Source organism: Ailuropoda melanoleuca, chromosome 8 (genome assembly GCF_002007445.2).
Source record: "Ailuropoda melanoleuca isolate Jingjing chromosome 8, ASM200744v2, whole genome shotgun sequence".
Taxonomy (NCBI): domain Eukaryota; kingdom Metazoa; phylum Chordata; class Mammalia; order Carnivora; family Ursidae; genus Ailuropoda; species Ailuropoda melanoleuca.
This window is the reverse complement of record NC_048225.1, coordinates 123,476,551-123,489,169: the sequence shown is the minus strand read 5'-3', so window position 1 is coordinate 123,489,169 and position 12,619 is coordinate 123,476,551. Positions and strand designations below refer to the sequence as shown.

At 44.6% G+C, this 12,619-nt stretch overlaps 1 protein-coding gene across 4 annotated transcripts; it reads left to right on the top strand.

Moving 5' to 3' along the window:
* The first annotated feature begins 2,093 nt into the window (after window positions 1-2,093).
* Window positions 2,094-12,014, top strand: FCRLA (Fc receptor like A). 4 transcript variants are annotated; one of them, XM_034667258.1, is made up of 7 exons: window positions 2,096-2,238; window positions 5,779-5,796; window positions 6,048-6,200; window positions 7,015-7,281; window positions 7,750-8,034; window positions 8,879-9,021; window positions 10,098-12,014. In XM_034667258.1, exons 1-7 carry the CDS (start codon window positions 2,160-2,162, stop codon window positions 10,119-10,121), a joined length of 969 nt encoding a protein of 322 aa, XP_034523149.1. In that variant the 5' UTR covers window positions 2,096-2,159; the 3' UTR covers window positions 10,122-12,014. The 4 variants fall into 4 exon arrangements, with proteins under 4 accessions (XP_034523148.1, XP_034523149.1, XP_034523150.1 ...); XM_034667257.1 differs by having other exon boundaries at window positions 2,094-2,238; window positions 5,782-5,796; window positions 8,879-12,014; XM_034667259.1 differs by lacking the exon at window positions 8,879-9,021 and having other exon boundaries at window positions 9,022-12,014.
* Window positions 12,015-12,619: the final 605 nt, after the last annotated feature.

The window sequence follows — 12,619 nt, the reverse complement described above, 5'->3', positions numbered from 1 at the left end:
ACAATAAATATAATATGATTCTATTTATTAAAATTTCAAAAGTACAAAATTATTACAACTATAAAATAAAGGGGGGCAATAAATACAAGATCAGGGTTGTGGATGATTATCATGGGGAAGGAAGAGAATGTAATCAGAAGGGACTTACACTGTGCTTCCAGGATAAGGGTGTTATTCTATTTCTTCAGTTGCACAAGGGAACAAAACTGCATATTGCACTATTACTTTTTAAACCTTCACTTCTTTTATAAATATCTTTACTCAATTAAAAACAAAGGAAAAATAAGCATCAGCCCACTAGCGACAAGCCAGGTACAGCTGGGACTGGTAACAGCCATTAACCCATGGTGTTGGGATGGGGTGGTGTCAAGAACTCTCCCCATCTCCCCATGAGAATTCGGGGATGATCTCGATGGCAGAGCTAACTCAGTGAACTGGATTTCAGTCTTCACAAGCACAGAGCAAGGCCCAAGGTTGCCTTTTTCTACTACTCTAAATAGTTCATCCATGAGGCTTCAAGTGAGTAAAATTCCCAGAGGCCCTAGTAGGAATTTAAGTGTGAAGAATACGATGGCTTCACCCCACGTCTTCAGAGGCCTTCTTGCTTCTCATATTGAGATCTCGTGAGTTGATGCAGATGGTACGGAGGAGGGTATTTGTCCAGGTAGGACAGTGTGGAAGGGCAGTTGAAGAGAAGGTTCAGCCTGAGAAGGGACAGAGTTTTGTGGTTGGTTTAGAAGCCCCTTGAAGACTTATCTTACCCTGAGACTCTGTTCTAAGGAGTGTTAGGAGTGGAGGTCCATGTAAACACATTTCATTTTCTTAATTTTGATTAGGTCCGGCCAAGAATTTTCTTCCTCTTCTGAGGCTGCTCGGTCTTTTGCATCATGTCAGCTGCAAGGCTTACTGCCTCACTGACTCTCCCCACACCCATATTCAACCCCCGCTGGATTCCCTGGGGCCACCTGCACAAAAATACATGCCCTCAGATAATGGAAAATTTATTCTAAACGCTATTTTAGATTGAGAAATATCCGCTCTCGCAGGCTCATGTTGCTAATATGTCTGCTCTGACCTGTGGTTTTTGCACAGGTGAGGGGTCATGCTGGTCCTCCCTCTGCCTTCAAGCAGGACTGCTTTCTCCCATTTCTGATGACTTGTTTCATCTCATGGTGGGTATTATGATGGGGGGGCGGTAAGGAGTGTGGTCCCTGGAACAAGAGTCATGAGCCCTGCCATTAAGGAGGCCTTGACCCAACAGTAAACATTCAGAGGCAAGGACAACGTTCCCATAAGGCCACCTGGATCTGAAGAGAGATGCTATCGCCTCCATATCGCCCTTATTCCTGAGTCTCCTTAGGTCTCTCCAGCTATCCGATGCCTCCTGTCTCTAGTTTCCTCAGGATCAGTGGCTCAAGCTTTGGCCCTGGGCCTGAGCCCTGGGCTTACTGCTATGTCCTCAGGAAGTCAATTTTCTGCTTTCCTCTCCTCTTTCCCAGGGGACTCTGCCTCATACTCAGATTTCCTCTGAGACTGAATAGCTTTAATCTTGCTGCAGAAACCGAGAGCTGAGACATGAGTCTAGAGAAATTTGCGTACAAATTTGTGTGGGCTTTGGATGGTTGGAGCCCACAAGGGACTAATCTGATATCTGATCAGGTGTCATTACCAATCTATTTCCCTCTCTGACAGTCTGGTCACTAGAAACATGGAAACCTTGGAGCAGGTTAGGACAGGACACATGAATTCTCATCATTGCTCTCCCAGTGAATCTCTGTGTTGCCTTCAAGCAATTTCCTGCATCTTGTCCCCAGCTGCTTCGCCAGTGAAATGAAAGGTTGTTGCACTGACCCTTCCCAGAGTGTCATGAAGGCCAGAAGGATATCAGACAATTACGTCCTTTGGAAGTTCTCTGAGCTCTATGGGAGAATTCTTGAAAAATTCAGGGTGTTACTATTTCATCCACAATCCTGAGGATGTAGATGATGCCGGGGCAGCCTAGACAAATCTGAATGATGAAAGCCAATCACAAAGTTGAAAATAGGTCCCAGATGCAAGAAGATGAGACAGTTAGATTTACTTCCTCTTTTCTAATTTGAGAGGTTTCATGTTGAAGAAAATCAGTGCGTTAGAGGCTGCAGGAGACCTCAACAGTCACCATGAAGCTGAGCTGTGTCCTCGCGGCTGGGGTCCTCCACTTCTCTCCTACCATGCTCTGGGCAGTCCAGATGCTACTGGGTAAGTGATATGTTTGAACGTTGGTGTGGGAATGGAGATACGCCTGACTTTGATCAATGTAAAGATATGTGGATTGACTTTGGCCCAAAGAAGCAATATGCAGGTGGGAAATGAAGGAAAGATATTAGAATGTCTGGTGTGTTGGATTGAATGTCTTTCTGAATATAAAAACCTTCAAGCCTTTTCCATTCTAAAAGTCCCCTTGACTGTGATGCCCTATTTACCACTTCAACTCTTTTCCTTCCTTTTCTCAAATTCTTGAAAGAAAGTTTGCACTTGCTTTCTCCACTTCCTCACTTCTCGCTTATACCTCAGTGCTCCCCATCTGGCTTCCACTGGAATCAGTTTTGCCCAGGGTGCTATGACTTCCATATTGATTGCACCATTGCCCACCTTTTAGTTCTTCTACTGCTGGACTTCTCTGCTGCATTGGGCAGTGTTGGTCACTTATTCTCTCTCGACATTCTCTGCTCGCCTAACTTCCACGTGCCATTTTCTCCTTGCTCTCCTTGTACGTGTTTTTGTCCTTTTGGTGGCTTCTGTTCTCTTCCTCTTAAAGACTTGTGTTTTCTACTGTTGCATTCCTGCCTCCCTACCCTTCACTTTTCACACAATCTCCTTAGTGAGTTCATTTATCTGTATCGTTTTTTACCACTACAACTATCTACTTAAGAGTCCAAAGTCATACGTCCAATCCTAATTGTGCTTTTGAGTTTCACAGTCGAAGATCCAACATTGCACGAGACATATCTACCTCCATGTTTGACAGGTATCTCAGCACAATATGACAAGAGCTGAACTCATCTGTCCTCCTGTCCCCTGCCTCTCCTAATTTCATCTTTCACTATGTCTGATCTCAAAATTCATGGCATCCAGCTGGGCATCCAGGCCAAAAACTTGGGAGAACACCTAGACTCTTCCCTCTCCATCCTCTGCATATGATCAATCAGCAAAATATACCTTCTAAACTGTTCTTAGAGACAGTCCCTTCCTTGAAACAGAACTAATAGTATGCTAGGAAAAGCCCTCCTCATTGCAGACTTTGGATAGTCCAATAAGTTCCTGACTAACCTCCGTGTCTCAGCCTTGTGCCCTTGAAATGGATTCTGCAGTCTGCAGCCAATGTGCACAAGGCCCACCATAGCCTGGTTCCTATTTAACCTCTGCAGGCTCTGCTGTTACCTTGTCAGCCCCGCATATTATGCTGTAATAAACCCCAACCTGCTTGTATTTATCCATTCGCACACCAGGTTCTTACCTATCTCCAAGCTTTGCTTATATTGCTACTTCTGCTTGAGATGAGCTCTCTCCATGGCCCCCAATCCCTCTCACTCACAAACTTTTTTTTTTTTAAAGATTTTATTTATTTATTCGACAGAGATAGAGACAGCCAGTGAGAGAGGGAACACAAGCAGGGGGGAGTGGGAGAGGAAGAAGCAGGCTTGTAATGGAGGAGCCTGATGTGGGGCTCGATCCCATAACACCGGGATCACGCCCTGAGCCGAAGGCAGACGCTTAACCACTGTGCCACCCAGGCGCCCCATCACTCACAAACTTTTAGGCATCCCTAAATATTCTGCATAGATGGCATCTTCACCAGGGAACCTTCTTTGTACCCTCCTTTTTGTCCCAGTGACTGCCTGTCGTATGCCTTTGTTATTCCTTTCCTCCTCATGCTGAAATAATCTCTTCATAAGACAGTGCTGTCCACTAAACTGAGTTATTTGTAGACAAGGACAGTGCTTTTTTTGTTTTTAACCTTGTCAAATTAATGTTTGAATTTTTAGCAATTGCATTGTCCCTGCACAAAAATTTTGTTGAATCGTTTTATTGAACTGGTACAAGCAGGATCGGGTGACTGTATGAAGATACAGCACTGGTATTCTGGCACGAATTCCAGACACTTCTGGTCTCAAGCTGTTCTTCTTCTATTAACTAGCTCTATGTCACCTTGGAAAATTCACTTTTTATATCTCTAATTCCATTTTCTTTTCTTTTTTAAAGATTTTATTTGTTTATTTGACAGAGAGAGAGACAGCCAGCGAGAGGGAACACAAGCAGGGGGAGTGGGAGAGGGAGAAGCAGGCTCCCCACGGAGCAGGGAGCCTGTTGCGGGACTCGATCCCAGGCCCCTGGGATCATGCCCTGGGCCGAAGGTAGATGTTTAACGACTGAGCCACCCAGGCGCTCCCCATTTTCTTCTTTTTTTTTAAGATGTTATTTATTTATTTGAGAGAGAGAGAGAGCGCGCGCATGTGTATGCAGGGGAGGGGCAAAGGGAGAGGGAAAAGCAGACTCCCTGCTGAGCAGAGAGCCTGACATGGGGCTCAGTCCCAGGACCCAGGGATCGTGACCTGAGCCCAACGCAGACGCTTCACCGACTGAGCCACCCAGGCGCCCCTCTAATTCCATTTTCTTATTCATAAAATGAGACTAATACCTACCACATAATTTATTGAGTGAAAGTGCCTGGCAACCCACAAGTTCATTTTCAAACAGGAGTGGAGGCTGAGTCTAGTTGAATGATAGCAGAGGAACTGAAAAAGGTAGCAGCAGGGTGGTGAAGGGAGCTGAGGGAGGATCTAAAGAAAACACCTGGTACTGATGTAATGAGAATTAGGAAGTGGAAACGGGCCATGCTAGGGGAAGTTACAGGGTCCAAAAAGAGTTTGGGGCCTTTGGGAGTGGAAGGGAGCAAAGGCAAGTGGGTCAGGAAAGAACGGAGTGAAGAATTGAGTATATGTGAATGACGATGGAGCCAGAAGAATTGGAGAGGGATTAAGGGACAAGAAGCAGTCATGAAAATGGGAAAAATGGAAATTACCTTGCTTGAGTACCATGGAGCTAAGAGATAGGTGGAGGAGATGCAGTGAAAAATCCTTAACTGGAAGTTTTAGCCTGGAAGCAAGGAAAGAATTGTTCCATAGTTACCAGTACAGACTGGGAGCAGAAGTTTGGAGTAGAGGGAAGGACATAGGAAGGGCTCCACTTTGTCATGGAAAGTTCAAGGGACAGGAGACATCAAGGTAGAGATGGCTGAAAAACGAAGACCCGAAAGGAGGTAACAAGGAAGGAGGAGACACCACTTGGTACTGAAAGCTAATTGATAGATAATACATTCATGGTTGAAGAGCCAAGGGAATTTTGAGAAAATAAAAACATGGAAGGAAACCCCCCAAGGAAGGTCTGAGACTTGCAGTCGATCAAGTCTAAACAGTGAAGGAAAAAGAACACTGATTTTGGACTCAGGCATACCTTCCTTTCTTGCTCCATTCCCTACTTCCTTTTGAAATTTTGGGTAAGTTAATGAACTATTCTAAGCCTGTTTCTGTTAGCTTTATAAAATTGGGAGTGAAATCACATACCTAGAGGTCTTGTCAAGATGAAGTAAAATCATGTGTACAAGTGCCTAGTGGTGTGTAGCATACATTAAATACCCCCCAGTGTGTGTTAAAATCTGATCATCTCCCTTTCCCTCATGTCCTGTGTCTGCCTGCTCTGGGGTCATCGTTGCCTTTGGCCTCTGGTTTCCTGTGCCAGCAGCTGGATGTCATGCTGGTGAGTTCACATTCTGCCATTCTCTCCCCAACCTCTTCCCCATAGCACGGTCCATTCACTGAGAGCAACTGAAAGCCAGTGAATCAAGCCAAAAGTATTTGGTCAAGAGACCCATATGTGTTTTGGCGTCTTCCCCTTCTCTCTCTAAAAAGGATGATTCCCCTGGAGATTCCCTTGTGAAGGGCAGTTTTCTGTCTTCTTCCTTCAAGTCACAGCATTGTTTTCTGGTTCTCAAACCATGCCCTCCTCAGCTGCCACTTTTGAGATGCTACAATGTGAAGGACCGGTCAGGACCCAAGACAGCACCTGTGGTATCCAGGAGGACTTGACGGACCCAAGGGAAGTTGACTTCCAGGTCAAGGGCTACACTTTCAGTAAACCCTTCCATCTGATTGTGTCTTACGGTGAGGTCTTGGGAAGGACTGACTTGTGCAGGCCTTCTCTTTCTCCCATTTCCCAAACCTGTCTGTTTAGTTCACCAACCCACTCAGGAAGGTGCCCCAGGAAACTGGCCATGGGATGAGATACAGTAGCTCCCCCCTCCCCCCCCCCCGCACCTATCCATGGAGGATACGTTCCCAAACCCCCAGTGGATGCCTGAAACTGCAGAGAGTACCAAAGCTTAAATATACTAAGTTTTTTCTATACCTATATACCTATGATAAAATATAAATTAGGCACAGTAAGAGATCAGTAAGAGATTAACAACAATACCTAATAATAAAATAGAATAGTTATAACAATGTACTGTTGTAAAAGTTATGAGAATAGTCTCTCCCTCTCTCAAAATACCTTATTGTACTAATACTTACCTATCTTGTGATGATGTGAGATGATAAAATGCCTACTTGAAAAGATAAGTGAGGGGAATGACATAGGCATTATGATGTAGTGTTAAGCTACTACTGATCTTCTGATGATATGTCAGAAGGAGGATTATTTGGGTCTGGACTGCAGTTGACCATGGAAAGCAAAACTGTGGATAAGGGGGGGACACTGTGGATAAGGAGGGGACTCTGTGCCTTCTTCCTCATATTTAGCCCACAGATGCCAGGGTTCCCTCAGTCTTAAGCCTTAGAGAACTTGTTCTACATTCCCAACTAGGGGCAAAAATTACCTGGACCCTCAGAGAAAGCTTAGAGGGGAGTCTATGTGTGTAGTACGGGGAGCTCCCATGGAAAGCAGTGGATCACGCTCAACTCTTGCTTTGGGCCACAGACTGGCTGATCCTCCAAGGTCCAGTCAGCCCTATATTTGAAGGAGACCCACTGACTCTACGCTGCCAAGCCTGGCAAGACTGGCCACTGACCCAGGTGACCTTCTACCGAGATGGCTCAGCAATGGGTCCTCCTGGACCTAATAGGGAATTCTCCATCGCCGTGGTGCAAGAGGCTGACAGCGGGCACTATCACTGCAGCGGCATCTTCAGGAGCCCTGGTCCTGGGAGCTCAGAAACAGCATCTCCCGTGGCCATCAAGGTCCAAGGTGAGAGTTGGAGACAGTGTCATTGTGGCAGAGGCAGGTGGGGAGACACAGAGGAACCAAGACCGTCTTTCACTGGAGGTGGCAAGATCACTGAAGGCTAAGGAACGGGTTGCTGGCAAATGCCCAAGTTGGGTTTCAGGAGGGGCAGCATCTCAGCATTGCATTCTCAAGTCATTCAGCCCTCTCTGCGTTCAGTATGCTTCCCACAGCTCTATCATACAGATCCATGCTTCCCAAAGTTCACTGATTGGGCATCTGGACTATTGTCAGATTTGCCCACCTCTGGGTCTCTTCTAATCTTGTCTAGTCCAAGAGAGAATATTTGAAAGGTTCTGATGCAGCTTTGATCAGAGTGCTCGTTCCTGTTGGGAATAGGGGGAGGAAAGTGTGACTGGGTTCTTTGCTTGGCATGGGTCCACCTGAATGTACGATGGCTGAGCTCTTCTTTCTCACCTATCTCTCCCCCAGAACTGTTTCCAGCCCCACTTCTCAGAGCCACCCCTTCAGCTGAGCCCCAAAAGGGGGACCCGGTGACCCTGAGCTGTCAGACAAAGCTGCCCCTGCAGAGGTCAACCGCCCGGCTCTTCTTCTCCTTCTACAAGGATAGCAAGACAGTGCGCAGCAGGGGCCTCTCCCCGGAATTCCAAATCCCCACAGTTTCAGAGGGACACTCTGGGTCCTACTGGTGTGAAGCAACCACTGAGGACAACCAAGTTTGGAAACAGAGCTCTAAGCTGGAGATCCGGGTGCAGGGTAAGTTAGTGTGTATTTGTCTGGCATGTATGAAAAGTGAGGGGAACCATGAGCTGGGGTTTGGTATGAGGAGGTAAAGAAAGGACACAGAGGAGGCAGGAACAGTAAGCCGGAGTCACTGGGGATGGAAGAGAGCACAGATAGGGAACTTCTCCCTCAGACCATGGTGCACGCATCACCAAACCAAGACCTGAGCCAGCGCCACAGCTGCTGCCCCACAGACCTTATGCTCCCTACATGAACTCTGGGCATCTACAGGGATATAGTATCTAGAATGAAGATGAAGTGGTCTGGAGTTTATGCTCCGTTCAGGGACCCCCAATTAAAAAGGCTGCATTTGACCTGAAATAATTTATCCAGAGGAGGTGGTAACCAGGGTAATGAGGGGGTTGAAGTCATGTCATAAGAAAAATAATGGGGGGTGGTGGAAGATTCTCATCTTGAAGAGGAGGTGACCCAAAGGGCTAATGGAGGTGTCCTTGAAACACTGAAGGCTGACACAAAGACAAGGAATTACACTAGTGTCATATACAGTGAAGATGTTGACCTAGGACCAATTACCACATCTATACTGCAGGGAATTGGGTTCTGCCTTGATAGAGTAAGAATTGGCTAATATCTATAGCCCTGTAAGGATGAAGCCTCATCACTGAAGATTTTCAAACTGAGGTAACCAAGCTTCAGATTCAAATTTTGACCATGAGGGAGTCCTCAAACCTCTGCTGGCATTGTGGGGTCCAATGTGGGGTCCACTTGCAGAAAAGAAAGATTGACCACAAATATGAGGTTAGGGTCAGAGTCAGACAGCACTCTTATAATATGTGCCCCCTACCCCACAATGCAGGTCCCTCCAGCTCTACTGCACCCCCCACCTTGAATCCAGTTCCTCAGAAATCAGCTGTTCCAGAATCTCCTCCAACTGCTTCCCCTGGACCTCAGCCTCCACTGTCCACCCCTTCTAAGGATCCAGGCTTCTCTCCTCTGCAGGTGCCAGACCCCCATCTGTATCACCAGATGGGCATTCTTCTCAAACAAGTGCAGGATATGAGAGCTCTCCTTGGTCACCTGGTCATGGAGCTGAGGGACTTATCTGTCCTCCTGAAGCTTGAGGCCACAAAGGGTTCTGCCAAATATGAGTAAATAATTCATTTGCAGTATTGCTCAACTACTCCCAATAAATTCAATTTTTTCTACTTTTCCTCTTTCTGTCCTATACATATACATAAATACAAATTGCCCAGTATTTTATTAGAGTAACAGAGATAGGTGAGTATAAATAAGTGTGCACAGAGTGATCCTCAGAATTTAGCTATAATTGTATATTCTCTCATAACATGACATAACAATCCTGATCTCTCTAGACCAGGCGTTGCCTTCTTTCGCCCAGACCCGAATCTGGTGACTGAAAGAAAATCAATGAGATGGATTTAATGCAGCATCTCAATTGGAGGCAATCCCCCACCCCCACCAAAGGGGACATTTGGCAATGTCTAGAGACACTTCTGGTCTTCCCATTGTGGGGCTGGTGCCATGGCATCTAGTGAGTAGAAGCCAAGGACGCTGCTAAGCCTCAGGTAACGTGCTGGACAGCCCCCACGGCAAAGGGCTATCTGGCCCCAAATGTCAGTCGTGCTGAGATCAAGAAACTTCAACCCTGTGGAAGCTAGGTGTTAGCCTCTGGGGTGGACCTTTGCCTCTTCTACTTGCTGCCCCCTCCAGCATCACTCAACAAGTCTTAATTACATGCTGGTATTTTGTTGGCCTCTACTACGTATCAGAGTTTGTGCTATTTTAAGTATACTCATAAGATAGTGTCTCTGTCTATAGGGGGTTTAGACTTTGGGATAGAGAAGCAGTAATACCCTTTTCCATACAGCAGTGAAAGCGGATATGTAAAAATTTCCCACAGGATCCTACTAGACTCAGAAATATATGATCAAACATAACGTTGCCAAAACAGCAGATACTGGTTTTAATACACTTGTCTCTGAAATATTTTTCTTTAAAGACATACCTAAGTCTATTTTGGTACCATAATAATGTTTTCTTCTATGTTTGGACAGCTACTGTACATCCACAGAAAATGAAAGCTAGCTTGACAGACTCTCCAGTAACCCTTGGTCAATGAGTTAGCACACCATTTTATAATGACTTCAGCCAATGAGCATTCTACCATGTTATCCTAAATCATGTCGTATGATGTTATCCACCATATTCTTTCTTTGTGCCATTTATTCTGTACAATAGTGACCCACAGTGATTTAAAAAAAATGTGCATGTGATCACTCCAGACATGCCACAAAGAAACAAAGGAATAGAATCATGCTGGATATTAAAATGTGAGTTTTATGGTGGTTCCTAGCACTCTCCAAAATGCAAGTTTTATGGTGGTTCCTAACATCTTCAAGGGGAAGGATCAGGAGGCAGTTGGGAACTGGAAAAGCCCATAAACATCTTTGAAGCCATCTTTGAAGAGGATCAACTCACAATTGTGTGAATGGGAGTTGCAAGAAATGATGACCAGAAGTATTTCATGACTTTGGTGGATTTGAAAACATGGAAGTCAATTGCCAGGGGACTATGCTGTATATACTTCCAAAGATAGTGTCTTAGAACCATACCACGTGGAGTTGATTTCAGCCAATGGTACCATGTTCATGAATGCATCCTGTAGGCTCTCATGATGGACAAGGAATTCATGCACAGGTACCAAGAGCTATCAGAGATCCGGGAAGGAAGTCACGGGTGCAGCTGACTGAGATAAGTGTCAGCTCTGCACTCCTCATCCACGTGTCTGTGTGCACCTCTATCATCACACTGCAGCTGAATTTTTTATTAGCTTATTTCTACTCACTGGAGGGTAGGCTCTTTGAGAGCTCCTTGAGCTCTTGTGCCACATTGATTCTTTGGTGTCTGGTTTAAGGCACAGTTAAGCTCTAACGTTCTGTTTAGTTGAGTTGAGTTTGACCAGCATAAGGGATGGTATCTTGAAGAAAATGGAAATTAAGCTGGACCTTAGAGGATGAAGGGCATGTCTGGCATCAGCAAAATCTCCAGACTCTGTCCAGGGGACCCAGCCTAGTCAAGTACTTGGAAGCCTCAAGGAGAGGATCTCCTATTATCATGGGTGAGAAAGGCAAGAACAGAGCTGAGAGAATGGGGCAAGAGGGGTTTTTACTTGTCTCCATCCCCCCGTCTAGCCTGGGAAGTTTGGGAGGGGGTGGGGAAGATGAATTGTTACACTGGGTCGGGTTTATGGCCTGTGCAGTTTAGGATTCTGTAATACACAGAAGTCCCAATGCAGCCATGTTAGATTTTGTCCCTGAAGTCAACATTTGGTAGCAAGCACATCCATTATCTTGTAAAGTTGAATCCAATGCCTGGGTGTTAATGCCCAAAATAAATTTTACTGTATGTGTATCAGAAGACAGATATAATAATGTTCATAATAGCACTATCTGTAAAAGCAAAACTTTGGAATCAATTCAATTGTCCACCAACAGAAAAATGGATAAATTGTGCTATTTTCACAGAGTGGAATACTATACAATAGTAAAAATTAGTAAACCACAGCTAAAATGAAGCTAAAATGATAAAAAATATCAGGAATATAACACTGAGGGGAAAAAGCAAGGCCTAGAAGATACCACACGATATGATGCCCTTTATACAAAGTTTAAAAACAAGTACAGGAATATATTGTTTAGGTATTTACACATACATAGGATAAACCTTTTGAAAAGGCATGAACATGGAGACACCAAGGTCAGGATAGTAGTTACCCTTGAGGGGCTGACTGGGGACACCATGAGGGAGAAACACATATAGATACAAATTATTAGTAATTTTTAAAATCTTCTCTAAATAGGAATTTAGGCCTCCTTTAAATATATATATTTCTCTAAATTATCTTCAAATTCCTGTGTGTTTTCTGCCTTTATCTTTTCTTGGAGGTAATAAAAGCCAAGTTCATTACCTACTATGTGGAGTAGTTCTTTCCTTTATTGATCCTCAAGTAACCCTTCCAACCTGTTAAAGACTGCCCCAGTGTACCCTCAGTATTGCTGGATTTGGTGAACATTTGTTTGTTTGTTGACCTGAGAGTCATGTTTCACACATTTGCCCCAGCCTTAATCAGGTCAGACAAAATTGCTAATTTTTTTCAGTACTGAAGAAACTCATATAATTTGACGTTTATGTACAGAGTATTGTGTTGTTAGGGGAAAAAAAGGTGCTATAGGAAAAAAATAATATAAATTTAACATGATCTCTGCTCTCAAAGAAGAGTTCAACTGAATTCAGAAAGTCTAAGTTGATTGTGTTCCATGTTCCTTTATTCTGTTATACATCTCTGGGGGTGGGGGGGACAACAGCACAGCAAAGGAAACAGTAAGCAGAGTGAGAAGGGAACCTATGAAATGGGAGAAATATTTGCACATCATATATCTGACAAGGCGTTAACGTCCAAAATATATAAGGAACTCCTACAATTAAATAGCAAAAAACCCAAATAACTTGATTTAAAAACGGACAAAGGACATGAATAGACACACTTCTCAAAATAAAACCAACAAATGGCCGTCAG

Bases quoted from the DNA above. Each gene is read 5' to 3' on its own strand.
- FCRLA (XM_002920106.4), top strand. From the start codon at position 2,160: ATGAAGCTGAGCTGTGTCCTCGCGGCTGGGGTCCTCCACTTCTCTCCT. The intron at 7,282-7,749 runs GTGAGAGTTGGA...TCTCTCCCCCAG, and splicing joins CGTGGCCATCAAGGTCCAAG to AACTGTTTCCAGCCCCACTT. The intron at 8,035-8,878 runs GTAAGTTAGTGT...CCCACAATGCAG, and splicing joins GCTGGAGATCCGGGTGCAGG to GTCCCTCCAGCTCTACTGCA.